Source organism: Scaptodrosophila lebanonensis, unplaced genomic scaffold (assembly GCF_003285725.1).
Source record: "Scaptodrosophila lebanonensis strain 11010-0011.00,11010-0021.00 unplaced genomic scaffold, SlebRS2 tig00000024-arrow-pilon, whole genome shotgun sequence".
NCBI lineage: Eukaryota > Metazoa > Arthropoda > Insecta > Diptera > Drosophilidae > Scaptodrosophila > Scaptodrosophila lebanonensis.
In genome coordinates this window covers 8,237,531-8,263,882 of record NW_022060538.1, presented here as the reverse complement: position 1 = coordinate 8,263,882, position 26,352 = coordinate 8,237,531, and the positions used below count along the sequence as shown (strand labels likewise).

At 40.3% G+C, this 26,352-nt stretch overlaps 3 protein-coding genes across 5 annotated transcripts in view; 2 read left to right on the top strand and 1 right to left on the bottom strand.

Moving 5' to 3' along the window:
- The first annotated feature begins 306 nt into the window (after positions 1 to 306).
- LOC115621240 lies at positions 307 to 2,888 on the top strand. Its single transcript, XM_030514832.1, has 4 exons — positions 307 to 2,015; positions 2,315 to 2,476; positions 2,529 to 2,690; positions 2,751 to 2,888. Exons 1-4 carry the CDS (start codon positions 399 to 401, stop codon positions 2,853 to 2,855), a joined length of 2,046 nt encoding a protein of 681 aa, XP_030370692.1. The 5' UTR covers positions 307 to 398; the 3' UTR covers positions 2,856 to 2,888.
- A 307-nt stretch (positions 2,889 to 3,195) lies between these two features.
- LOC115620697 (thyroid adenoma-associated protein homolog) lies at positions 3,196 to 9,711 on the top strand. Its single transcript, XM_030514067.1, has 9 exons — positions 3,196 to 3,333; positions 3,438 to 3,505; positions 3,567 to 3,655; positions 3,714 to 3,962; positions 4,023 to 4,843; positions 5,553 to 7,804; positions 7,859 to 8,026; positions 8,083 to 8,285; positions 8,344 to 9,711. The coding sequence occupies exons 1-9, from the start codon at positions 3,225 to 3,227 to the stop codon at positions 9,590 to 9,592; spliced, it is 5,208 nt and encodes a 1,735-aa protein (XP_030369927.1). The 5' UTR covers positions 3,196 to 3,224; the 3' UTR covers positions 9,593 to 9,711.
- A 1,675-nt stretch (positions 9,712 to 11,386) lies between these two features.
- The window catches only part of LOC115621479 (tyrosine-protein phosphatase 99A), a 200,864-nt gene continuing 185,898 nt past the window's right edge, over positions 11,387 to 26,352 (bottom strand). For 2 of the 3 annotated variants that reach the window (XM_030515138.1, XM_030515139.1), the window contains 7 exons: positions 25,781 to 25,920; positions 16,474 to 16,763; positions 16,070 to 16,410; positions 15,837 to 16,003; positions 15,215 to 15,770; positions 14,579 to 14,844; positions 11,387 to 14,506 (listed from right to left, as the gene is read on the bottom strand). In XM_030515138.1, the coding sequence (XP_030370998.1) occupies positions 13,381 to 14,506; positions 14,579 to 14,844; positions 15,215 to 15,770; positions 15,837 to 16,003; positions 16,070 to 16,410; positions 16,474 to 16,763; positions 25,781 to 25,920 (2,886 nt within the window). In that variant the 3' untranslated portion in view covers positions 11,387 to 13,380. Of the gene's footprint in view, positions 14,507 to 14,578; positions 14,845 to 15,214; positions 15,771 to 15,836; positions 16,004 to 16,069; positions 16,411 to 16,473; positions 16,764 to 19,247; positions 19,964 to 25,780; positions 25,921 to 26,352 lie in introns of those variants that run through there. The other variant, XM_030515140.1, reaches the window with a different exon arrangement.

Sequence of the window (26,352 nt, the reverse complement as noted above, 5' to 3'; positions counted from 1 at the left end):
TTACCAAATATTCTGATGCCAATAATTAAAGCGGCCCTATCGTTTCCAATTTTAATAATTAGTACATATTTATATAAACAATAAAGCTTGAAAAGGAAAAGGATTATATGGTGTAGCTATTGGTAAAATGGCAGCATCAACAAATAGTAATACTGAAAAATACTGTATTCAGTAAGAGTAGGTGGTGAATTTTTGTAATAAAGCGAACTGGTAACCCTATGTTGGCCGGTAACAAAGATTTAATGGGTAATTTATAAAAGTAATTGTATTTAATCAAAGGTTTGACTTTAAATATAGTGCCGTCACTGACTATTTAATTATGTACAATATGTATAATGTATGTAACATAGTGCAGTAAGAACTACAAAACGAAATGATCCCAGTCTGAACGGACCTTAATGGATAACGACAAAGAGATTCCCGGTGTTTCAAAACTTCAGCTCAGTCAACGGCATACTTTACGTGGTCTAAGGCGATGTGGGACCTGTGGACAAATCAATGGCAACCGCGCCCAGCTGTGTCGCAATTCCATCTGTCCACAACATAAAAATGCGTTCGATGTTGTACAGCTCGAATCTAAATGCCAGGCATTCTATTCGTTGCGCGTCAAGGAGCGGGAACAGTTGCGAAACTTTGTGTGCATCGAGGATGTGACGTTGTCGCTGGAGCCTAATGCGGCTGTCGTATCAAGCAAAGCAGTCTGCTATGTCGATGCCTGCAAGAGCGACAGCAATTGTCGCCACATCAAGGCGTGCCGCGAGACCAGCACCGCCCACGTGTCCAAGGCGCAGGTATATACGGTGTCACGGGAGGTGCTTTCGAATCTGAATATTAGTCTGGAGCAAAAAAAGCATCTGTGGAAGCTATACAAGTCTGCCGAGGAGCAGGAGAAGATGCCCGCAGTGCAACGTTTAAGTGCTACTACGTTTGTTGTTAAATGCGAACCTGCTGAAACATTTCCAGTGGGTAGGCTGCATGTCACAGCTTTGGCTAATGGCCTTTCCATTAAAAAGGGTATACATGTGTGCGCGTGCAAGAAACTCAAGATCATTGTGGAGGATAACTCGCTGGTAATGCAGGAGGAGATCTGTGACCATTTATTGCTGGTCCTGGCGGGTATACTCAGCTCACCACATGGTAAGACAGTCTACGGAAATTTCACTAATAGCTTGCAATCCTTTTGGATGCCTGTAAGACTGGAAACGCCACTAGGGGAAACCACAGCCGACGACTTATGCCTGGGCATGAGCATAAACATAGGTGATGGCGTTGGTGACCATTCCTCTGATGGGCAAGAGGATATATTGATATTTGGCGATGAGTATTTTGCAGCGGATCAGCTCCCGGACTTGGATGTTATTCTCAATGTGGACAACATGCTGGCGGCAGCCCCAACACATAACAACAGCAATAACAACTGCAGCAGTCCGACGGAAGTTCGATATGCGAGCGATGCGCATTTATTGTCCAGTTGTGACATATACACAGAGCCCAAAGAACAGATGCAGGATGAGGCAACGCATCTGGAGCTTACCGATTGCAATATAGAGCTAATGGATCAGTATCAGCTCACGGATCAAATTGATTTATGCAGCGACGACATTGCATTGCCTGTGGGTAGTGAGCCTTACAATATACTAGCAGCATCTCCAATCTACACTGAGGCTACGTCCTCGGTGGCCAACCAACTGCCCCCCATAGAGCTGCCAACTATAGCAGTTGTTAAGAAGCCGCCCATAGCCATTAAGGCTACCGAAATTGTTACCGAGGTCAAAAGTCGCAAGCAACCGCATTTGCCGGCCAAGCGGGCGCTCATTGTTAATTGTCCATCGGCAGCAACAGCAGCCGCCGCAGTAGAAACTGTCGGTGTGGCTGTGGAGCCAGCGCTTGCTTATTCAGCCTGGTTAGAACATGTGATAGAGCTACTTAATGAGCTCGTTGAACCTGCCGATTTGGAAGCGGCACCAGCCACGTTAGTCACGCGTCAAGTGCAGCAAAGTTTTTATGTTCACAAGGTAAGAAGGGAGGGAACCCGAACAAGCTTTCTTTCGTAAAAGTATTGATAGACGAAGAAAGGAAAACTAGAGTGTCCGAGACTCTTCCTTAAGATAAAGAGACTGATCTAAGTTCTCTGTTAGTAAGGAATGACTGGAGGATAATTAATTGGGTTGATTTACAAATAAATAAAAGAAGTTTTAGGAGAAGACTGGTTACTGGTTTTCTCTTGAAAAATTTCCTCAACTAAGTGGGCCAAGGATGTGTCCAGCTATCTTTGGAGCTTCGACAAATATGTATACCTATCTTCTACTTTCAGGAAACCTTTTCGCATTTTAGTAAAAGCTTCAGTGTTGGCGTTAAGCGTCGACCGCTGCATCAAGTCTCGGTAATTGGCGTTGGCAAGCACAAAGGACTTACCCAATATGTTTGGCACTTCGGAGCTTCGCACACGGCGAAGCGCATTTTTAGCAGGGGAAATGTAGGTATTTACTTCCATTGTGTTATTTTTTTGTAAACCCCTTTTTACACAGTTTTCCCTGCAACTGCATCGCGCTTTTGAACATCGTGCTGGACATTTCGTTCCCTATGTGCGTCAAACGGTAGTTGCGACTCCGTCTAATAATAAGCGACGTCCCATTTATGCTAAATTAAAACTTTACATGGTCAAAATACTGTTCAGTATTGCGAATGAGGTGATAGTTAACGCATTTTTAAATTCATGACCCCTAGTTAATTTTTCGCTTTGCTTGCAGAATAAAGGGGGTGTGCGTTTGTATTGGACTCCAGGTGTCTTACCACAAACCAATTTTGGCTTAATGAAGGTGGAATTCAGCATACAAATACAAACACCATCTTAAAATTGGTTCTGATAGTCGTATTTGGTATTTTATAAGACTACTTTAAATAATTTTAAGTAATACTATAATTTTTATTTAAATCATTTTAATGTATACAAATTACAATCAAAAATACAAAAAATATTTGCTCCACATTTAATTAATTTTTTCAGATTTTTTTTGTTTCATTGTAGTTTGGCAAATTCAGAGTTTGTCAAACTAATTGCAAGAATCAACAGGTAACTGATCAAAATGTATCAAAGTGGCAACGCCGCACTGCGGTACACGCGGTGAGGTGAAATTGCAGCGTTAATCCACTGTTTTGTTTACATATTTATTAAATTGGAAACATTTTTCATTCACTGGTTTGCACCTGCTCTCGACTTTCAAATGAACGATCTAAACTTACGTGTGGCAGCAATGAAGCTGTGTGCACATCCCAAACGTTTTGCCAAGTTGCGGGATGCGCCAGTTAAATTACCGCCGAAATGGTGCGAATGTAAGGTCCTACTCAGTTTTACAATCCATCTCATAAATATACATACATACATATGTATGTTGTATATATGAATGTAATTAATTTATATTTCTTGAATTCTTTAGCGCAAGCTGATTTTGTGAAAAAACTAGCGGTCAGTTCTAGCGCCGAGCAGGTTGCCATCGTCAAGGAGGTATGGAGTTGCTTTTTACATGTGTAGGCATATTCTGTACAATTTTCTGCTTTCTTTAAAGCTCTTTAAGGTGCCCAAAGCAATGGACTTCCTGGCTGATGTGCTGTTCGCCTGTCCACTCAAGCATGCCGTACGGAATCAATTGGTCAGGCAAGTAATTGGCCATGTTTTAGTATTAATTGCAAACAAATAAATTGATTTTTTCCAGGCTCTTTTCATACAACTCAACTGTCCATAAAAGGGACAGATTAGAAGCTGCTCTGGTGCAATCCCTACAAGACATTGCCGTTGCCATAGAGGTTAATAGTTATGATGTTGACGGAATGAACGATTTGTTTGTTTCGGTCAGTGGCTGTCTGCAGAATTTCCCTTGTGGACGCAAAGCCTTAAGTGAGCAAATCGATTCATTTGTTCCATTAATACCCATGGCGTTGCAAAGATACTGGACAGGCATTAGGTAAGATTCTGTAGCTCACAATTATGCCATGGAACACACTAATATTCACCCATTTGACAGTCAGCCAGCCGTGGATCAATCGCCTACCAGGCGCAACGAGTACTATTTATTTATACAGAACCTCTTGCGTTTCTATGTAAACTTTCTGGTTGAATTCAGAGCAGAACTTGTGCCGGCGCGCTGCTCGCAACTGCAGCAAGTTTCAGTACTGGCCGAAATTGTATCCAGGCACATTGATACTCCTTGGGATGTGCGATCAATTGCTGGCATGGCAATTGGACACAATGCGCGCTTCTTCGATGAGTTCGACAAGTACATGGTTAGTTGTCAGGCGATGAAGGACGCGGAGGAGCTGCCCATAAAGGGAGCGTGTTTGCTGGTGCTTCAAAAGCAAGAATACGACACTTACTCTTCAACTGCCTTGAAAATACTGCAGCAGTTAATTGAAATGACTTCTGGCAATAATGCCACCAATCAACTGGTTTATATGTCAAAGCATCTGTTTGTTTACTCGAAGGCTTTGAGAAATGTTAACCTCACAGATCGCAGCCTTTCCGCATATCACTCTATTCTTTGTGAACTGCTTGGCTTTGCATTGACCAACCTCTCGAGTAGCACAGATTCGGTGCGCCACATGAGCCGGGACCTTTTGCGTAATGTTCTGCAGCATGCCAGCACTGTTGGCCAGAACGCTATCTTCAACACAGTCTTCGACCATTTTGAGAAACAGTGCTGCTCTCTTAGTTCCTCATGCCTCATGCTGGAACAGGTGGTAACCGTTGTTGGCGTCCAACAAGTTCTAGACAATTGCCCAAGCCTTTTCGAGACGGTGTTCAAATGCTATCTGGGACGCGATGATAGTGTGGATGCTTTGTATAAATGTAAGTTTTATGCTTAAGCTGTGCTCGATATGTTTCTATAGCCGATAACCTTTCACATTACTTTCAATTGTTAATTGCAAGAGTGTAGAAAATGAAGAAAAATTAGGTCTGCATGGTTTATGGTTTTAATGTTCAACACAGAAAAATCTAACCAAATTCTCTTTATACCCTGGGGAATCTTGCTTTTGGCCCGACCGACAGTTGTAGGTTGAATAGTTGTAGGTTTTTTGCGCTATAATTATGGACTATATGGTGGTTACTCTGGAATAATGATTTATTTCTAAAGCTACTGCTGTGTAATGTTATATATACTTGAATTCTAACCATTTATCTGCTCCAGCAACAATCTGGCATGTAATTTATTAACATAAAGAAAATTCTGGAACTCACTTCGAGATTGGAATGTTTCTTAAAATATTCAATGATCTAGTTAAATTAAGATGTATGTCAGAGCCCGTTTTAAGCAGCATTTTTTCCGTTTGTATGAACAGCAAAAAGGTTTAAACTAAATAGATATACCAACTACATATTTAGTTACACAAATATTGATATAATCAGAAATTTCATAAAAGTCGGTCGACTTGATAACTTGATAAAAGTTAATTTTAGTTAGAGGACTTGCAGAGACAGAGATGCAGGTACAGGATATACAATAGTCGCGACTCTAACGCTCTATTCACTTAAACATATTTTATTATTTTATTTTAAGGCATGATGAGCACGGCTCGTAGAGGCGAATCCTTTCAGCATTGGCATAGCTTATGGGGCAGGACCCTGCTGGAGGCTGCCAGTGCCCAGGACGATCGCTTGCAGCTTATCGAGCGTCTTATTACCGAAGCTGTGCAACTCTGGCCGAACGAATTGGATGAGCTGCTAAGCGAGCCGAAGTTGGCTTTTAGCACCAAATTGACGGCCATGGCTACAGTGCGCCGATCTGGTCGGCAGGATCAGAATTTTAGCAATTTGCTGGTTAAATATCAACAGCAAATTTATGATGCTATCACTGGGCTGGACGATCACACGCGTTTGCTGGCACTTCGATTTGTCGTGGAGACACCCAAGCTCAGTGAACCACTCACTAGGCAGGAACGCGAGGCTTTACTCAACTATGTACACTACAATGCCAATAATCCGAGCGCTCATATGCGTCAAATTGGCTACGGGCTGTTGCAGAAGGCACTCAAACGAATTGAGTTGACGCTAGCGCAGGAATTGCGGGCACAACCGAATGGAAGCACTGAATTACTGCAATTCCTTACCTCCTTTATGAACAAGTTGGCGTTGAATCTTTTTCCCACAGCCAACTATGGACGGCGGTGGCTGTCCTTGCGACTGCTTCGCGATTGCATTGAAATTTGCAAGAAACTGTCGTTGTCGGTGGAACAGCAGCTGCCGACACAGACGTTGCCCTTTTTGGAAAATTGCCTGGGCGATTCGTACGAAGAAAACAAGACGTTGGCGGCGTTGCTGCTGCGCCAATTGCAGCCTGCCGAGGCGGCTCAAATGCGGCTTAATGCCGGCAATATCATGGAATTGCTTGTGTCGCTCCGTCCGCCAGATTCGGCTACTGGCGCCTATCAATTGGAATACTACTGTCAGCGTGTAAGTGAAAAGCAATTAGAGCTGGACTTGGCTCTCCCGCCGGATATGGGGGAGCCGAGCTACGAGCCGAAACGCTACCGAGCGCTTCAATGGTGCCTGATTGAACTGAAACTTGGCCTGCAAATGGCAAAGTGTGATTTGGCACAAGCGGCTAAATATAATCCCCTTTATGGACTACTTGGTGCGAGCAGGCACTTTCTACAGCATCTGGACATGCAGTGCCTGGCCGAGGAACCGCTGTGGGCTGCCTATATCAAGCGCCTAGTAGAGGTGTGCATGGATGTCAGCAATGTAGTACTGCCAGTGGTGAGTAGCGCCTCCCCAGAGGGACATCTGCCCAGTACCAGTGCCGACGAAAAGGCGATAGTCACAGATCGGGAGCAAACTGTCAATGTGCTGCGGAATCGTTTGAATAGCAAGGCACTGCAGCAGCTACCTACCACTCCACAGATGGTTTTGTTATGCGCCTGGCGCAGCATTAAGGAGGTTTCTCTCATCCTCGGCGAGCTGGTAGAACGTGCTCAGTTGCAGAGTGATGCACAGTCCCAAGGGACACATCTGCTAAGTCACCAGCAGGCGGTAGCCATTGGCGAACATTTCAAGCTACTGTTGTGCGAAATTAAACATCGTGGTGCCTTCGAGCAGGCCTATGTAGGCTTCACGCTGGTCTGCAAACGCTTTTGGCAATGTGATGAGCTCTCCCTCAATGCTCTGCCCACAGCCTGGTTGCGCGAGGCTATCGAATTAGTGTGCAACAATGGAGAGACAGCTGGGGAGCCTTCTAAGATCTGTCCGACGCGACGTAGTGCTGGCGTACCATACATGCTGCAGGCTCTCATCTGCACTGAACTAAAGCTGGGCACGCATGGCACCTTCCAGAATACTGTTCGTGTGCTGCTGGACGTGTGTGAGCGGCGGAGGGAGGGAGAGAGTGCAGCACGCACCCATGCCTTGAACATTCTACGTGCTCTCTTTCGCTGCAGCGAGTTGGCCGAGCTGGTCGGCGAGTATGTTCCACGAGCCATTGTCTGTGCCTTAGAGAGCTTTGTGGCGCTCAATTGGCCGGAACAGAACTCGGCCACGTTGCTCTTTGCGGCGCTGCTGGTGCGCATATTTGGCGTGGAACGGGCCCGCGCAGGCGATGGCGAATTACATGTGCGGAATCGGATGACGGGACGCATTTTCTTCACACGCTATCCGGAGCTCTTCGACTACTTTCATGATCGTTTACGGGACGCAGGTGAAACGATTGCCGATCAAGGGCAGCCTAAGGGCCAGTCGCTGCAGCTGGAGACCATGCTGCTAATGCTCAGTCGCTTGTATCCATCAGCGTTGGAAGGCACAGAGTCCAGTTTAAATGTAATTGTGCCTCAGACTATTCCTGCCGGCTAACTTGCAACTTACTCTTTGCAGCTTATTGATTTCGTACCATTTCTGTTGCAAATTTGTCGTTCCCACGATTCCATGACGCGTGAGCGTGCAGCGCAAGTGCTGGGGAACTTTGTGGATACGAAAAATGCTCTCGCTTTAGTGCGAAAAATAGTCAAGAATCTTTGTATACTGCATGCGCTGATCAATCACGTAAGTAGTGCTTATAAATGGACAAAACAAATCCTAATGATCTCCTTTAATTGCAGAATCCAACGATGCGCTTAGATTTGAATGATCTTCATGGCCAGCTTTTGCAATTGCTTTACATCTACAAGCGCCTGAACTGTTCTGAACCACTTCTGATTCGAATGCTCGTTCATACGCTGGCACTCTTAGCTATCGATCTGCAGCGGAGAGACATATTTGTGTTCAATGCCATACTGGATGTATTAATTGCCATAATGGAAGAGTTAGTTACTAGCTTGTCGCTTTCAACTTCCAAAATTTACGTTCTTTTTTTATTTCAGCGCTCATAATGATGCCTACTTTGACAAGTCACTGCTAGAAGTGCTGCAGAAAGTTTATTTCGTCGATCATGCCGAGGTCTACGAAAGTTGCGCAGCGTATGCCATCTCTCCAAGATTCGTTCAAATTTACGGTCTGCATCTGCATCGCCTATCACACGATTCAAACAATATGGTGCAGCACATTTTACAGGATCTGGTGACGAAAAGGGACCTTCCCACGGCTGTGCAACAATTGAAAGTTCAAATAATTCTGTACCTGCTCTTTCATTACAAGGGGGTGACCAAAGGTCTGATCGACTCCTTGGATATTGAAGAATATCAGTTCGGTAGCGACGTGAAGCGCTACACTAAAGCACTTTCTGCAGACACAATTGCCGAGGTGGCCAAGGCTCTTCATATGTCGGAGGCTGTGCGTTTAGACATCAAGAGAATGGCGGATGAAGCATTGTCCGGTCATTGCTGGCAGCCGGAACTATTCTGTCAAGTGCATGCGTTACTGGCGGTTTTACACGAGTTTAAGCTTTCAATGGACGACCTCATGCAGCGCAGCGTTACGGCTAACAGCGAACTGAAGCCTGGTCTAAGCTTGTGCATAATGCGGGCAGTTCTACAGCAGGACTTGGAGCAGCGTATGTGGTTGCCTGTGCTGCGCTTTGCGTTGGATATCTGCGCACCAACGCAGTCCTTTTATTTGCGCTACAAAGCAGCTCAGCTCTGCGAGCTTCTAATGATGTCTGTGGAAGAACAAATTAGTGTCGGTGATGCGGACATCTTGGGGCATTATATGCAGCTAGTGATAAGGTTACTGGTGGACGAACACAGCCAGGTGCGGAACTACATTGCCGAAAAGGTTGCAGCCAGCATAAGCATATCAAACCACAGCGAGCAGGCAAATATTCTGCCCACGGCTGCGTTACCAAAATTTCTACATAACATGCTAAAAAAGCTGCAGAAATTCCAACACAACAGATTATTTCTCTCGCGCATCTTCAGTGTCATAGTGGAGAGCTTCAGACTAACCCTTCAACAAGAACAAAATGGCGACGTGGTACTGGAAACTGCCAATGAGGACTTTGAGGTTTTCGATCGTCACGAGACAAATATCTACTGTGAAGCTGTGCGTGTGGTCTCAGACGTGGTCGAAAGTTTTAAAGTCGTATTCCCAAATTGCACAGAGCTAATGGATTCATTCGTAACTCTGGACGCACTGACCTCTTGTACATCGAATGTTGAATCCATCGGAGCATAACAATAGATATCGCGTTATTGTGATAATAGTTAGTACATATGTATAAGCAGAAAGTGTAAAATATTTAAGCCAAAGGATTTTCTTCTTTACTGAACAATGAATTTGAATCCTAAATTAAATGCGAGCGAGTACTCACATACTTGTATGTATCTAAAAATACAATATGTAGAAGTTTTTCTTCCTTTGTGTTATCTTTTACGGGGAATGATTAGGTATCATTAGTATTCAAGAAAATAATTATTAATAATTTATCAGTGATTGGGGAGTAGTGTTCTGCCAAAGCGGAAAGGGCTCCAGACAAGCTAAGCAATAAAACACGTGGAACCGGAACTAATTGCTTTAGTGTATGTACAAGGAATCTGAGTTTTTGGACTCAACTTCATTCGTCTAAATTTCTACCTTAGCTTCTTTTAAATTTTTGATTGGATCGCATCATTAGAAAAAAGATAAATTCGAGCGTTCAATGTTAAATTCAATTTGTATTTTCTTTATTTTGATGCCGCCACGCTTTTTTGTTGCTTTTGCAATTATTTCAATACATATTTCATTTTTTATTTTCTTACTTTTAACTTAGATATATGTATACATATATATGTTTGTAAATTACGATGCTGCTTCTTATGCCACACTTTTGCTTCCATTGGGCAATCAATTATTTGTTGCTTAGATCGTGTGGCTATAACTTTTACCGTGTCTTGCCTGATCTAGCACTCATCCGTTTGTCCCTATTCGCTTAACTACGTACTTTTAAAACTATGCACTGCTTTCTTCTTTTCAATTTGCATTTCTTTTTAGGCTTAAGTCTAAAATCGTGGATAATGCTTACTTATGATTTCGCTAGGTTCAGCTGTTTTGTTTTGTTTTTATTTCTTAATTTTTCAGATGTTTGTTTTGAAGTTTTTGCTTGCTTTAAAGTTTAAACGTTGACATCCATCACATTTATAAATTTCATAACAACATCAATTAAATAGTTGTGTTTTGCATCTTGTTTTCATTTATAATGTGTCGGGGCATAATAAGTCTTGGAAAGAGTTGTGTCGGTTGATTCTCTCAAGGTTTTTGGCGGTTAATTTAGCTTTACGAGTACTATATTTAGTTTAAACGGTTAAAATACGCCTTTAGGCTGTAAATAATATGAATATTATCTTACAGATGCAACATTGTACATAATTTCTTGTTTGTTTCACTATGAGAATTTACAAGCTTTATAAGTCGAGTTCACGTATCGGTTAATTTACAGAGAGTGTCATAGCGTACATAGGTTTTCTTCGTGTAAACACAATTATAAAATTGGTCGTTAGGTTTAAGAATGTACAATAATAAATAGTGGCATAGAAACAAAATGATGGGCATCTTAAATGCCAAAAAAAAAAAAACTAACAAATCTGTATTAATTCGAATCATCTGGATGCCAATGGCATGCCCGAACTAAAATGTAACTGAAAGGTGTAACATTCTTTTTTAGATATTCAGTATACACGCTTATTAAAGATAAAGTGTACAAAAACCAGTCTTTAAAACAATTTGTTTTGTTTTTCTTTCATTTCTTCCTTTTTTTTTGTTAATTATAATACACTAGTGTGTAAAAAGATTTTACTTTCTACATATACATACTTATATGGATTTCCCACTTCAGACTGAGCCAATTGGGGAACTGGGAGCAAACGGAACTTGTGCGGCCTACGGGAACACATTAACGTTCCCAATCAATTCAATCTAATCCAGTCATCCATTTATGCATAAATTTCATTCAAGCATACACGCAACAAATGCAATTCAAAGTGCAACACTAACTCTTTTGTTGTAATATTTAATTCGTTATGGTATTAATAAACTGTACATGACAATTCTTGCAGATCTATGTTCTTATATTTATGTATTAACATCGAAACACCCTGTGCCTTTGGTTAAAGTTGTAGTTGTTGACCCTTCCTCCCTGGCCAACGTGAACTAACAAACAATTCGTGAGAATGCTTGAAGAAAAACAATTTACATTTTCGCTTTTACATAATGCATATTTTTTAATAATACTTTGTTTTGTTTTACACTTATCCGTATTTAGTTCCTTATTAAGAATTTGCTGTTGTATTTTTGCTTTCCTTAGATATTTATACAATATTTATAGCTTTCAGAGCCCGCTATAAGGCTCGCATTCTAATATTATAATTAATTATACTTATTTTCCTCCTCCTTACCTTACTTCTTTATGCGTTTAGTATGCTGTTCAGTTTTATGCTTTCTATATACAGTGGTGATGTGCGGTGTCTATATCTTTTAGGATTTACAGTGATGTGCCCGTGCATGTGCTTAGTTAAATTTTAAAATATTTCGTCGTATTCCCATTTGTGCATTCGAAAATATTTGTCATACATTTATTTTACTTTAGTTTTCCTATTAAATTCGCATAATTTTAGCTAGTTTTTATCAACTTTTTCAATTTGTTCTTTTTGTTTTCGTATTTATTTCAATACTACATCTTGCAAGTAGTTTGCTTTGTAGAAAATTAGTGAAAACATACAATATTAATATGGTAACAAATGCTAGGACGGACGTGGAAACAATTTACTTTTGAAATCAAACAAAACTTGCATAAAGATTGACAATTTAATTAGTATTTGTAACTGATTGTTGTGCTTGTGAATTATTAATTGTTTTAATATCTAATTAGCTATTACTAGTATTTTATAGGAAAAATGGCACAAATGCGCAATAATTTAGCAACACCTTGGCGAACAACAGTGTTCGGGGACTTGATAGGAAATAATTAAAAATATAGTTAAAAACCAAGTAATAACCATACATATATTTAAAATCCTTCGAAATAGATATCCCTTTGATACCTCTTGCATTTCCATAAGTGGAACCTTGTGGACTACCCTTTATTTTGAGAACTGTCTGCCAGTTGCTCTATAAATTATTTGCAGACCACAATATCTTAAGCCTTAATCATTATAAATGCGCCCTTTTTCCCTCCCTACAATGTTTGGGTCTACAGCTCAAGTCGAAATCATATCTTGTTTTAGAAGTTGGCTTTAAACAGTATTGGTTTGAGAAGAATACAATGAATGGAATCTCTAAAATGGGTCTCAAAACTTGTGATTTATCGTAATTTAAACAAAGCAATTATTTTTGTGAGGGTACTTTCTTTCCATTATTCTATTCATCTTTTTAAAATTGAATTTAAATCCAAGAGGCGCATTTATCTGAGTTCGCAAAAATGTTGCTAATACTGCTGACATTTTAATTAATGTAATTATGTGTAAAATTATAGGGCAACTATTTGGTAAACTATTTATATAACTTGTGCAATTGCTACAGCGTTTTCATTTCTAGCAATAGTATATCCTATGTGCCTATGTATATGTTGCTCATTTCCCTCAATTAGTTGACTATTTTGCTGTTGTATGTGTATTTTTATAATAGTATATGTATAATTGTTTTGTGACTATAATGTAAAAAACAAATATTTAAACATACCGCTTGACATTATTATTGTGTAAATTAGGTTTTGAGTAAAGCAACCTATAAATTATAGATACAGAAACAAGGCGCAATAAATAAACGTAGGGCCGTATAAAATACGTACACGTACATACAATCATCATTTAAAATTACACTCTAAACCACTAACTCACTTATTGCTTAATAAATAAATATTACTAGAATTATTTGCAATCATTATTTATATATATATACTATATATTTGTATATATTTTTGTATATCTTTTGTTTTTCGTTTATTTAGATAAGTAAGCATTTATAAAATGATTTCTCTTGTTTGCTTTAAACTAACCTACAATATCTAAGCTTTGAGCATCCGTAACCGCTGTGGTGGCGGCATTTAATTGCAGGTTGTTGTTGTTAATGTTGTTGGAAGTAGGTGTTGTTGTTGCAGCGAGCAGTTCATCCACAGAAGCAGTCGTTGCCGCAGTTGGCATCAAACAATTAAGATTGACATTCGCATTTTCCAATTGAAGTGCGTTGTGATGCGTGTTGTATTGTTGTTGCAGTTGTGTTTGTTGTTGTATCAGCGCCAGCATTTGTTGTTGTGTGGTGTTGTCAACATCGCAGGAGGCACCAACAATCGCCGGCACATCCGCAACAGCAGTTGGAGAAGGAGCAGCAGCAGCAGTAGCAGTCAGGTTAGCAGCATTATTAGTAGTAGTAGTGAAATTAACATTAGTATTAGTAAAATTAGTTGTTGTTGGTGTGGTTGGTGTTGTAGCTGTATGGTTGTTGGTGGAGAGGAGTGGTGGTGGTGTATTGGCTGAACCGTCGGTAGACGTTGTTGATGTTGTTGTAGGTGTTGATGTGGGTGTGATGGGAGCAACTGTGGGTAACAATGATGAAATGGGCAATAATGGAGAAGCATTAGTATTTTCTGGTAGATCTGTAGTGTGAGTTATTGTTGTAGTTGTTGCTGTAGCTGTTGCTGTCTCAGATGCATGAGCAATGTTAGGAATATGACAAAGATTATGCTGAATATTGTTGCTAGCGTTTAATTGTGTTTGTTCTGATTGTTGCTGTTGTAGTGTTGTTTGCAATTGCTGCTGTTGTTGCTGTTGTTGATGTTGTAGTTGCAATTGTAGCAGCTGTTGCTGTTGTAGTATAAGTTGTTGTTGATGTAGTTGAACATTACCATTGCTACATATTTTGCTGTAGAGATCCGGCGTGGCCGTTGTCACATCCTCGAATTCGGTGCGCAGCGCCGTGCGCTTCAATAAATGCAAATTGCCCGGCAAATATGAAAGAATTTCGTAAATAAGACGTATGTCCTCACTGGAGGTCCACACTCCCGGTCGCTTGTTGTGATATAACTTGGCATACTGATAGATGTTCGCTGTGCTGCAGTATTCCATCTCAATGGCCAGCGAAGAAATAGCGCAAAAGGTGCACGCCTGCGCGCCTCCGTATCTGAAAGACAGCGAGAGATTCAATTCGTATAATCTTTGATCCATTAGGGCTGTTGGGCGCTGCAACACTCACCTGTCGACAACGACAATTGGTCCGTTGCGATAATCATTGCAACGCTCGTGCACATCCACAATAAAATCGTAGATGCTGTTGGGATTCGACATCTCCGGCCAGCTGGGACAGTGGAGCATCTTTACGTTCAGCTCATAGTCGTCCTGTATGGACTGTATAACGAAGTCACGACTCACATAGTCGCTCTTGTTTGTCTTGCTGAGAAATTTGACGCGATAGTAGTCGCTTGTGGTGGGCGTTTCATCTGGCCAGAACTGAGCAAAGTTCTTTGAGAGTGAGCGAATTTAAAAAAAAAATCTGCTTTAGTATTTAATCAAGGACGGAAGCAATCAAATAATATACGCTAATAGCGTATAATAATTTTAATGAGGCCACAGTTGTGTTTAAAAACGAAATGGGAGTGTACTGTTAGTTGTTGGTGGGAAACACGTAGATAACGCAAAAGTCATAGATAAGGTATAATCAACTAAACTATGGTAAGAATAGACATCTCAAGAATTACAATCTGCGGAAGGCGCCGCCTTTTGGTCGCAGTTCTCCCGGACCTATCTTAAATATATTCGACCAACTTTCTTGTTGACTTTTAAAGTCAAAGTGCTCGACCTCCAATTTCATTTAATCCATAATTTCACTTACAATGTCATCCAGAGAGGAAAGCAGCACAATTGTCTGCGCATTATGATCCCAGACCATTTGCCAGAAATCCTTGATCGTGTGCGTCATGGGATGCTGCGTCACAATGAAGTCACGCAGACGCCTAAATCCGTGCAGCCAGGACGCATTGATGTAGTCGCTGCCCTCCTCGCCCGGCTTGGGCGTCAAATGGACACGGCTACCCTCAATGGGAAAGATGGCACCACGATTCTTGATCGAGTTCACCTGCTTCATGGCCGAGGCGATGTGTATGTCTTTGGTCTGGAACTGTATGATGTTCTTATATTGTTGCTCCAGATAGGGCGTGGAATTCTTTAGCTCCACAATCTGCTCGGCACGCAGATTGGTCTCCCCCGATGCGATGGCTTCGACGAGGGCATCGTGCAGGAAGATGTATTGCTCCTCAGTCTGAACGAGGAAATTTCGCTGAGCGCGTATGTGTCGCAAAAAGCCGAATACATTGACAATCGACTTTTGCTGGATTTGTTTGAGCATGGCGTCTAGAACGATGTAGGTGCCTGTGCGACCAACGCCAGCGCTATAGGAAGATCATTATAAGTGCGATTAGACTTCAAGTTGATTGAAGATCCTTAAATTTACTCACCTGCAGTGCACGACAATGGGACCAGCCTCGGCGGGATTGGCGGCTGACGATTTCTTAACGAAATTCAAGACCGGCAACGGATGATCGGGTGTGCCATGATCGGGCCAATTTGTATAGTGATATTGATAGACAATTTTTTCAGTATTACATTGCTTCTTCTTCTTAAGCTGCAAAAATCAAGAAAGCCATAGGGCTTAGGCAAGGGATTACACGGTAACAGTTGGCTCATTTACCTTCAAGTGCTTGATCTGCAGTGTGCGCACGGTATAGGTGGACATGACCTCCTCCTCGACTAACTTGACCTGTATGACTCCATAGGTCTCAACACCATCCTTTGGCCAGTACATGTCGCATTTGCGACGTCCACGCTCCACCAAATTCGTGATCATCACAATGATGGCCACCCGCTGCTCCCAGATCATGCGCCAGAAACAATCGAAGGTGTCTGGCAAGGGACCTTGGGTGCCAATAAAGGCATGAGACTTCTGATAGCCGTCAATGAAATTGGCATTGATGTAGTCCAGGTTCTTCTTTTGGCCCGGTGTCGGATGCAAATGCACGCGGCTGTGATCGTCTGTGGGTGGGTGAAAAGGTGAATATAAGCTTGGGCTGTAGTATCCCCAATTCCCCCACTTACAAGCTGTGATGTTCAGATAACGATTCTTGCGCTTGTTCTCCGGATGCTGGGAATGTTCGCAGGGCAGATCATCGGTGATGCACTCGTTCTGTATGGCCTCATATTCGCGACTGAAACCAATGTCCCCATCGGCATGCAGGGAGGCCACGTGTTTGGCAAACTCATTGACGGGCACAGCAGCGCGTATTTCGTCACCAATCTTGACGGGCACTTCCCAGTCCACCTGCGGCACATTGGGATGATGCGGCGGATCATCCAGATAGTAGTAGGCGGCATGGAAGCACTTTCTGCTGAAAGTAGTAAGGCAATATTTCAAATGTTAATTAAGCACTGCAACTCCATACAAAGGAAACCACCGGCAGACATAAATAGCATCAGAAGGCGCTGCATTATTAACAGCAGTAACTTTCTAATGCTGAGCGATTTAAATGGTTTCTAAAATTTCTTGTCCGACGAACAAATAAATGCGCAGTTTTAATGAGAGTTTTTACAAACTCCTGCGTATTTGAATGTAAAGTCTTGGAAAACCTTCTTATTTGTCCCTCTCCTCCTCTCTATCACGGCTAGTTGTCGATAAAGTTTGAGTATTTATAAACATTGGCCAATGATTTACACTTGGCAACACCTTTGCAACTACTTCAAAACTTTTTTTTTGCAGGGTTGCCGCTTGATTGCCACTTGCGAGTCCTGCTTAATGTTAACAGACAAACAAAATAATAACATCGGCGGCAGCAGCAACAATAAAGGGGTACATTTAAAATATATAAATTTTAGAGAGAGAGCCAGAGCGGAAATTCTGAAACAGCTGCAATCAACTTTGAACAAAAGTGTCAGGTGCAGCCAGGTGGAGGTGGGGGAGGCCTGGCAGCATGACAGGAGCACTGACCAAGCTTGTACAAAAAATCAAAACCCATAAATAGGAAGCCAACAGCTTCTAGAGAGTGTTGAAGGAAAGGCAAAGAACTCGTGGTCGTGCTTATTGAAGAGTGCGAACATAAAATTACACTGAGGTGTGCGGGTGGACTGAGTAGGTCAGGGCGGGGGTGGTCAGCATTAGCTGTGTTTAGTTGCAGCCAAGCATGAATAACTTTTTTCCATTATTTATTCCCCTTAAAATACTTAAGGGAACGAAGCAAAGGAAGACTTAGTACACTTCTTGCATTTCTATAAATTTCAATGGAATATTACTATACATAGCTCTACTTTCAAGTTGTTTGAATATTTTCAAAAAGCTGCTTTAACACGGACCAAGAAGGACGAAGGAACGACTCTGGCTGTGCTGACAGCTGTCCAGGGTGTCCAGAATGCCTAGAATGGCACTCGAGAAACTGCACCTTGCTTCTGCTGCCTGCCTCCTTTCCGAAAAGTTCCAGCAAGTGCGTGTGAATGAATTGCGCCGGTGTTTGAGTGGCGCCCCCTGTTGACTGCGTACAAATTGAGGTTAAGTTTTGTAATTGGCTTAAGCGATTACAAGGAGCGCAAACTTTGTGCCAAGTTTCATTTACGGAGACTCGTCTCGACTCTATGTGAATGAGCGTGCGGGGGCAGGGAGAGCGCTGCTGAGTGGGCGCCATTGCACTACACTTACACATGTATGTATGTGTGTTACTTTGTGTGTGTGGGTGTATGGGCAAGTGTGTTTAAAGTTTTGATTTTACTTACATATTTCTGTTGCTAGCTAAAAGTGAGATTTTGTGTAGGTGCCCGTTTATAAGTGCGAACAAATATTTTCCACTCTCTTGTGAATCATTAAACTTATTTACTATAATTCTACACCTTCCAGCTCTGATTTCAGTAAAGCTCATATTACAGCTGCGCCTAAACAAGTTTATAAACAAAGCCCTATTGGAGAGTCAAGTAGGACATCACAAATCAGTGGGTAATGTACAAACAGAAATTGTAGACGCGTTAGTGCGAAAGATGAGTTATGAGAACAGTCAAATATAAATATCAAATTAAAACTGTATGCCGTTTCAGAGGAAAACACATAAATTCACTAACAGCTACAAAGATTTTTAAAGGGCAATTATAGTTTAAAGTATTGTTCTGCTTTTGTTCATAAATAATTAATTTTTAAGTGTTGCAACTAAATTATACAACTTTTCCAAGAGGGCTAAATACAAGAACTTTTCTTATTTATCGAACAACGTAGTATTTGATATGAAAAAGAAAAGAGAGTAGCGGCATTTGCTTTACTTATTTTGAAAGACATAGAGAGAGGTCCCGCATTCGTTTGGATTCCTTTTTGTATCGGCAAGTTGCTTATCAACAAACAAACGACAAACAACAACAACCAGAACAAAAACGAATGACTCGAAAGCAGCGGTTAACAGTTTTGTTATTAGCTTTACAAACTGAAGTGTTTTATTTAATTTTACTTATATTTATTTGTGTTATTTTTTTCGAGTCATTTGGTTGTTGTTGTTATCCGACTACTACGCACCAAATTTTTTTCTAACCACTTAGCATAAATATAAATTTGTGTTGTTTTGTGACAGTTCGCGTTTGTTTATTTACGGTTATGCGCAGTTTTGTTATTGTTATTGAATTCGGGCGGCAGTCGCTGTTTCGGCTCATTTGCTATGCATTTTGTTTCATTGAGCAAAACAAAAATAAAACACAAAATTAAAAAAAGACGTGATCAAAATTCGCATAAATTTCCTCGAATTTTGTTTACGTTTTGATAAGTGCACCGCATCCCACAACACGTGGGTGGTCAATTTTTATTGGCGCGCCTGCACTGCCTGCCACTCGTTTGGCTGCGAAACACTTACGTAAACCAATTTCCACGTTTCAGCTTGGTCCGACTGCCACTATTGTCGCTATTGCTGCTGCTACCGTCTCCGTTGGCACTGCCATTTTCGCGTTTTTCCCCAGCTGACATGTTTGAGTGCGCTTCCACAATTCTCTAGAATTTCATTGGTGCGGCCTATTTGTGCATAATATACGTGTGTATGTTTATATGTACCTTTGTATGCATTTGTATTGTTATTACTGCCTCTTGATTATTAATAACACAAAATTACGTCATGATTTCACAAATGCAACACAAGCTAAGCTGAGCAGAGCAAAGCGCACAAGGTGTGTATGTATGTTCATATATTTGACGAGCGCAATTTTTGCGTTACAACAACAACAGCTGATAACCGGCGGGGTTGCGTGCAATGCAAAAAAAGTACGCAATAGACAAGAGGCGCCCACACTAGCTCGCTCACTCTTGCTCACGCACAACACTGTTAATGACGCGCAATTATCTGTTTGTCACAGAGTACACAAAAAAAAACAACGTGTGCTTGCCGTCTATTGTCACTCGCCTTTAATTCCTCTATATTTTACGATTGTTTTAATTGTTTTATTGCACTGGGTCGGGCACAGTGATAAGCAGAAATTGTGCGACGTCTCTTTTCTCGCTCGGCGAATTGAGTATTGCTCTCACGCGCGTGCCGTTAACTACTAAATCCGAAACTCGTCTGATCGGAAACTTTTGTCTGATCTTTGCACCAGCTGGCAGCTGCTGTTATAGCGAGACTGCCAAACGAGACTAAAATCAAATAGGCCGCATTCGAAGCTTTTCGAGCTTTTGACAATGTCTCTGCTGGCGGCGAAGTCGTCGGCACCGTCAACGTCGCTGTCAACGTCATAATCAAATGTCAAGCGAACACGAACAGCTGTTTGATAACACGCACCTCTAACTTCATTTGCTTATTGTATTCTCAGTGGCGCCTTAACCATACAGTTAATTTATAAATGGACATCGGGTGGGTTTAACTTTTAAAGATATACCGCACCGTGGTAGAACTACTAAGTGTTTAGGAAAGAAAATTATATTTCATATTTTGCCACTTAAAAATCGTACAATTTTCAACGGCTTGGTGGGTGCTCTATGTTTTGAGTGCTCAAATAGTTTCGAAACCAATGTTCTGCATTCTTCCAAAGGTACAATTTAAATATTTTCAGTTTTCAGAAGAAACAGTCGATTATTAGCTTGGAAGTGTTTCGACCGCGAACAATTTTCGTTAATTTTGATTAGAGTTGGGTTGTTTCTATCCCATGAATAGGGATCTGTTACTTTGTCATAGGTGTTTTGAACAACCGCGGAAGTACTTATTTGTTCTTGACAGCCAAATGTGCATTAAATTTTAAATGTACACTGGTGGAACTAATATATGATAGACAATGTCAGTTGGTTGTTACAAGTAGAAGAGCTGGAAATGCTAATCTTGATTAATATAAGTTTTCTAAAGGCATTAAATTGTCTCTTTATTGGCTTATAATGAAGCAAAAAGCACTTCTGTCTTACGTCACATTGGCAAACCATTTCTGTATGCACGCTTGTCTGTATATTGTATGTAGATATGGCTGTGTTGCCTAAGCTTTTTATTTACGACATCAACGTATTTGCTTATAACTTTTATTTACTGATTATTGCTTTAGCACACTTGCGCACTCAAGTTGCCTAATTAATTTCGCAAGCACTGCCATCAGCCAGAGCGATTATCCAATTAACAATTGTATCGAACGTATTGTACATATGTATGTACATACATACATACATATATATGTATATAGAAAATATTTGTTATGCATTTAATTGATGTGGTTGTTATTGAACAACTAAAGTGTGCCAGGCAATAAAGTTTTTCGATAACATCACGGCACTTTAGTAGCAAAATGTAACACAGATCTCAAAACGAGGTAGATTTCTGTAAAAGCAAAGGAAGTAATAGAGAGAAACAGTCAAGGCTTGGCCAACTTTTTAGTTTTTGGAGAAGCCTGTATCAAATTCGATCTGGCCAAAAAACGCCGATGTATGTGTACACACGTCATGGTACGTGAGCACACACACATCCACGTACGTAAGTATGTTTATTTGTTTGTATTGCATATCAGTAACAGGCACGATACCGTTGGCAAAGTTCTGTAGCTGCCAGCTTGTTGGACACAACTAGGGGGACGTGTGTCTGGAAACTCGTTGGAAAAATGGAGCGAGGAGGCGCCAAACTGATGAAGTGAAATCTTAGATTTGCTTTTGAGCAGAGTAAACAAAAGTTGCTGCCTGGCGTTTTTCTATATTCAAACATTCATATGTATGTATGTATGTTTTTTTGCACACACACACACTAACTTACATACATATGTACATTTACCCATGCATCTAAAATTACTACCACAGATGCCGCAGCAGCCGACTCCGCTACTGCCATGCAACCAACAAACAATATAACTTTGTGAAAAGTTGCGCACACGAAGCCAAACCAATTTCTTGCCAGCAAGGCTATTTTTATTTTAGGAAGAGCAAAAATTCGTGATTTGCAAGTCCCTCCACACCAGGGATGCCAACGTTTAAGAAGGTTTTTGACGGGAAGGAGATTAAAAGCTAATGAAATTTAAAAAAGAAAACTGTAAAAAAGCTAAATTTGTAAAAAATATTCTATGCAAAAGAGGTGATTAAAAAGAGTCCCTTTGTATTTATGGAACTTATATAACTTCATCTACAAGTTGTACCAAAGGCGTACGCAATATGAAGTCGACCAAACATTCCTTATTATGGCGCACTATTTCGCTTTAATATGGAACTGAGTTGGATTTGTTGAAGTTTTTTTTATTAATCATATGCATAAAATATTTTTTATACGCATCGTGCCTTATTTAATCAAAATTTTAATTTCAATTTTTGGTTTTCACCTTTGGAAAAAGCTGCGTATGCCCTTGCCTGGTACCAATCACATTTAAATATTAAGAAGGAACGTCATAGAACAAAACATTTTTCATTGTATTTGTGCGCAATTTGTCAATTTGTGGCATTTTTCCATAGTTTTCACTTAAATGTTGGCAATATTAAAAACAGCGGAAAAAAGCTAAATATATTTTGAAAAAGTCTGAATTCTTGCTTTTCGCAATTCTGTTTTGAAAAAACAGCCAGATATTTTGGGTAAAAAGTCAAGCTGCCATCTCAGCTCCACACACACGCACCGTCTCATATTTATGCACCAACACACACTCATGGGCCAGTAAATGCAAATAAAGCCATGGCCTCGAACAATGTTGCCAAGCTGCATAAAATATGGAATGTCTAACAGCTACAGCAAGACTAACAACACTTATGGTGTTGCAAAAGTAGAAAAGTTGTATTGTTTGCCACTTTTTCTGATATTTATTTCAGTTTGGTGTCAAAATGTAAATAAGAATTCGCGTTATGGTTGACATATGTATATTATATGTAGCCAAGAATCTATAGCAATGGAAATGCTTTTCAAAGGTAGAAGCATTTTCCCAGAAGTAAAATTGAACAATGATTGATCAGAACTACTAGGAATATTATAAGCCAGACAGTTACGTTTGTCGTGTAATCTAAATACACTTTATTTCAAACTTTTTATTGCATTCTAACAGTTCCCAGTTCCCAGTTAAAAATGAAGTGAATGGGTGTTAGCTATAAATTTTGTATGAATGCAAAACCACAATAATTTAAATTAATTTTAAGTTATTGATTGACAAAGTTCTTTTTTTGAATAAGCTACATCGCGAAGACACTAACTTGTGAAATTGACTGACGTTTTCGAATTCGTTAATACATTTTGGGGCGCTCCCAACACAAATATTGAAAGAAATTAGAGTGAAACAATTTCAATATCTGTCACTGTGCTTTGCTTAAGTTTATTATTTATGTCTTCGAAAATGAACGTTTCTTTCCGCTCCGCGTTTCTTGTTCCCCCTAGATGCAACAAATAGAAACCACTAAACGTTGATTAGCGAGCTTTTGTTGTATTAGGGTAGTTCCGCTCCCCCATTTTCCATTATTGCAGCCCTTTCGCAAATGTGCTCAAGTAGCGCGGTTTTTTTTTACCCAAGCCGTTCCACTTTACTTAGTGAATGCATTTGGTTTTTATTTGTTTTCCATTGAAAAGGAAATTGTAGAATTTAGCTTTGTTTGTTTAATAAAATATAATTTTTTCCGCTCTAAAACTTGGCGTGTTGAGAAATGGACTGCGGGCACACACTTTACTTTCCAGCGTATTTGTGAAAAATAAATAAAATGGCATTAATTTGTTAGAAGCATGGGCCAGCCGGCTGGGGAAAGAAGGGTGGCGCGGTTGGGCTGTTGTGGGTCTAGATTTTGTTTGGTATATTTGCAGCAGCGGAAAAAATTGCATGGGAATAATGTAAAAATTTTTCATTGAAGTTAAAACCGTTTTTCATTTTCATTTTGATTTTATTTTTCTTTGCTTCGGCTTCGCTTTTTTTCGTAGAACAAGGACAACAACAACGCAGCAAGAGTTGCTTGACGTGGCTCCACTCCGAGTACAGAAAGGTGAATAAAGGGGGTTGAGGGGGCGTCTGTGGCTGTGTGGGAGGCTTGGTGCGGGTAAGGGGTTAACCACTTTTACATTTAATAAAGATTTTAAGTAACTTAAAACTGTTTGCTTGTCTTTGGGTCGGTCTGTGGGCTTGCAAACATATAAATGGATACATATAAATGTATTTATTTATGTATATATCAAGCGTTTTCCTCAACGACTCTTCGGCTGGCTCGCACTTGTTTTTGTGATTTGAATTTTAATTAACATTTCTAATGAATATGCGGGCGTAGAGACAACGAGCTCGTTCTCAACACTCAGTTCCCGGATTCCGGATCTCAGACCTTACAACAACGTCCGACACTCGTAAACTCTCTTCGCGCTCGGCAGTTGGTTTGTTTTTTGTTGGGGGCCATTAAAATGTAAAAGATGCAAAAGTTGCCTTTAATTATTGAATCGAGTGGACAGTCGGTAAGGAACAATTTTTTTCTCATTTCCTTTCATGCTTTTTACGCTTTTCAGGAGCGAGCACAGGCGGTGGAATGGTTAGGAATTTGATTTGATGTTGGAACAAATTTTCTAAGTGCGGCTAGCTGGCTTGCAGCGTTAATTTGTGAAGTTGAATAAGTAGGTAAGTGGCATAGAAATCATAAACAGTTAATATAATTTCCGCAACGTGCTTTTCTTCTTTTTTCCCGCAGAGTAAACACCAGCACAGCATAGCCAGGGTTTTAATTGCGAATCAGTCATAATTGCGGGAAAAACTTTGGTAACAACTTTTGATGAGTGAATGAAATATATTGCTGAGTACATTTTTCACAAATTACATAAGCGTGCCAAAAGCTAGACCTTAGTTAATTGGTGAAATGCGAGACTCATTTAATAAGCTTAAGTTTGTTACAAATATTTCGCAACACTCCCTTCACAGTCTATACCAAATTTATATATATTTATAATGAATTTTTATTGGATTTTCGGAAAAATAGTAATGGCTCGCAAATTAATAACAGCAAGAGATTTTATTCTGAAAATTGATAAACCTATTTGCTTAGTAGTACATGGCACTTGAGCAGTTTGGAGTGCAAGGGATTTTTTAAAGTTCTAAATGATCATTGGATATGAAATTGTCGATGGTAATTGATAAATAATTTGTAATTGGTAATTGATAATAATTTTGTGTAATTGAATAAAACTTTCTTAAAAAAAAAACACTTGATCGATTCTTCTGCATTTTTCATTAGAACCTTATACTTTTTGGGCTTCTGTTTTCGATCACTATGAATATAGTGAAAAGAACAAAAAATACACACTAAGATTTTAAAGATTGTATTGCTTTGATTGTTGGTTGATTAAAAACGTATCTAAAATATAATATGCAGTTGTAGAATCGTGAATTAATTTTATAGATGCTGTTATACATACAAGTATACTACACGTTCATTAAGAGGGACATTCATAAATAAACTTGAGCTACACTGTTCCTATTCTCTCTGATATGTTTTGAACATACACTCCAGCAGCTTTGGCTATTTTTAATTAATTTTTCGAATAACAGAGCTTGTAAAACTAATTATATTTCGCCTTTCAAAATATTTAAACAAACTCACATTTGTGTATGTCTATCCTCTAAACACGATACGCTACATTTATGTGGGTACCGTCCCCATTCGAATGATCAGCGCCCATAAAACACGCAATAAAACATTTCCAAAGAACAGAAGCATGGAGCGCATGGTTAATGCAGAGGCACTAAAGTCGTAGGAGAAGCAGGCTGCACATTGATTTGTTGTTTTTTTTGTCTATTTATAGGTAGATATGCAGAGACGAAGATGCGCCGACACTTCCACAACACTCTGGGTGTTTATTTACGGGCGAGCCAAAAATAAATGGAGCAAGAACCAGCCCGAGACCAAAGAGTGGAAACAGCTGTGCAAGGCGAGCACAGCACTTGCTGGTTGACCGCTTGGTCAGGGTCATAAAGATATACTCGTACATGGAACGCCACTTACCTCCATAAGAAGAAGGCCATGACAATGAGCACAATGCCGAAGCAACTGAAGATAATGCCGACTAGCACGGCCAGGTTATAGTCGTTATGAGATTGACGCAGCTGTGGTTGAATCTTTTCGCAATTCGGTTGCAGTTGTATCTGGAAAGAAGGCAAGGTTGTTAGATTTTATAGAGTGGGTTGAGTGCGTGTGTGTCTTTCTTTAATAGTGGGGGTGGTTGTGCACAGATTTATGCCATTTACAGCACCTGATGTAGCCGTGGCATACATGTGTGTCTGTCAGTGTGGGTGTGTGGTATGTAAATATCATTAAGTTTTCGCATTGTTTTTGCTTCGCCTCAACGTATGCTGCTACACTTTAGTCTGCAACTGTCGTTCATTTTATTTATTGTTGTTCCTGTTAGTGTTGTTGCTGCCCCTGTTTGTTATTCTATCATTTTTCATTGTTTGCATTGGGCGTGGCATTTTGGGGTGCTACAAAAACATGCATTTCACTGCGACTCCTACGATTCTGTGGTCTTTCGTTGTAGAAAAAAGGAAAAAGGAAAATTATGGACGAAAAAGAAAACGGCA

Coding starts and splice junctions, on each gene's coding strand:
- LOC115620697 (XM_030514067.1), top strand. CDS start 3,225: ATGAACGATCTAAACTTACGTGTGGCAGCAATGAAGCTGTGTGCACAT. Junction 3,963..4,022: donor AGATACTGGACAGGCATTAG/GTAAGATTCTGT, acceptor CCCATTTGACAG/TCAGCCAGCCGTGGATCAAT. Junction 4,844..5,552: donor TGTGGATGCTTTGTATAAAT/GTAAGTTTTATG, acceptor TTTTATTTTAAG/GCATGATGAGCACGGCTCGT.
- LOC115621240 (XM_030514832.1), top strand. CDS start 399: ATGGATAACGACAAAGAGATTCCCGGTGTTTCAAAACTTCAGCTCAGT. Junction 2,016..2,314: donor AAAGTTTTTATGTTCACAAG/GTAAGAAGGGAG, acceptor TTCTACTTTCAG/GAAACCTTTTCGCATTTTAG. Junction 2,477..2,528: donor GCATTTTTAGCAGGGGAAAT/GTAGGTATTTAC, acceptor CTTTTTACACAG/TTTTCCCTGCAACTGCATCG.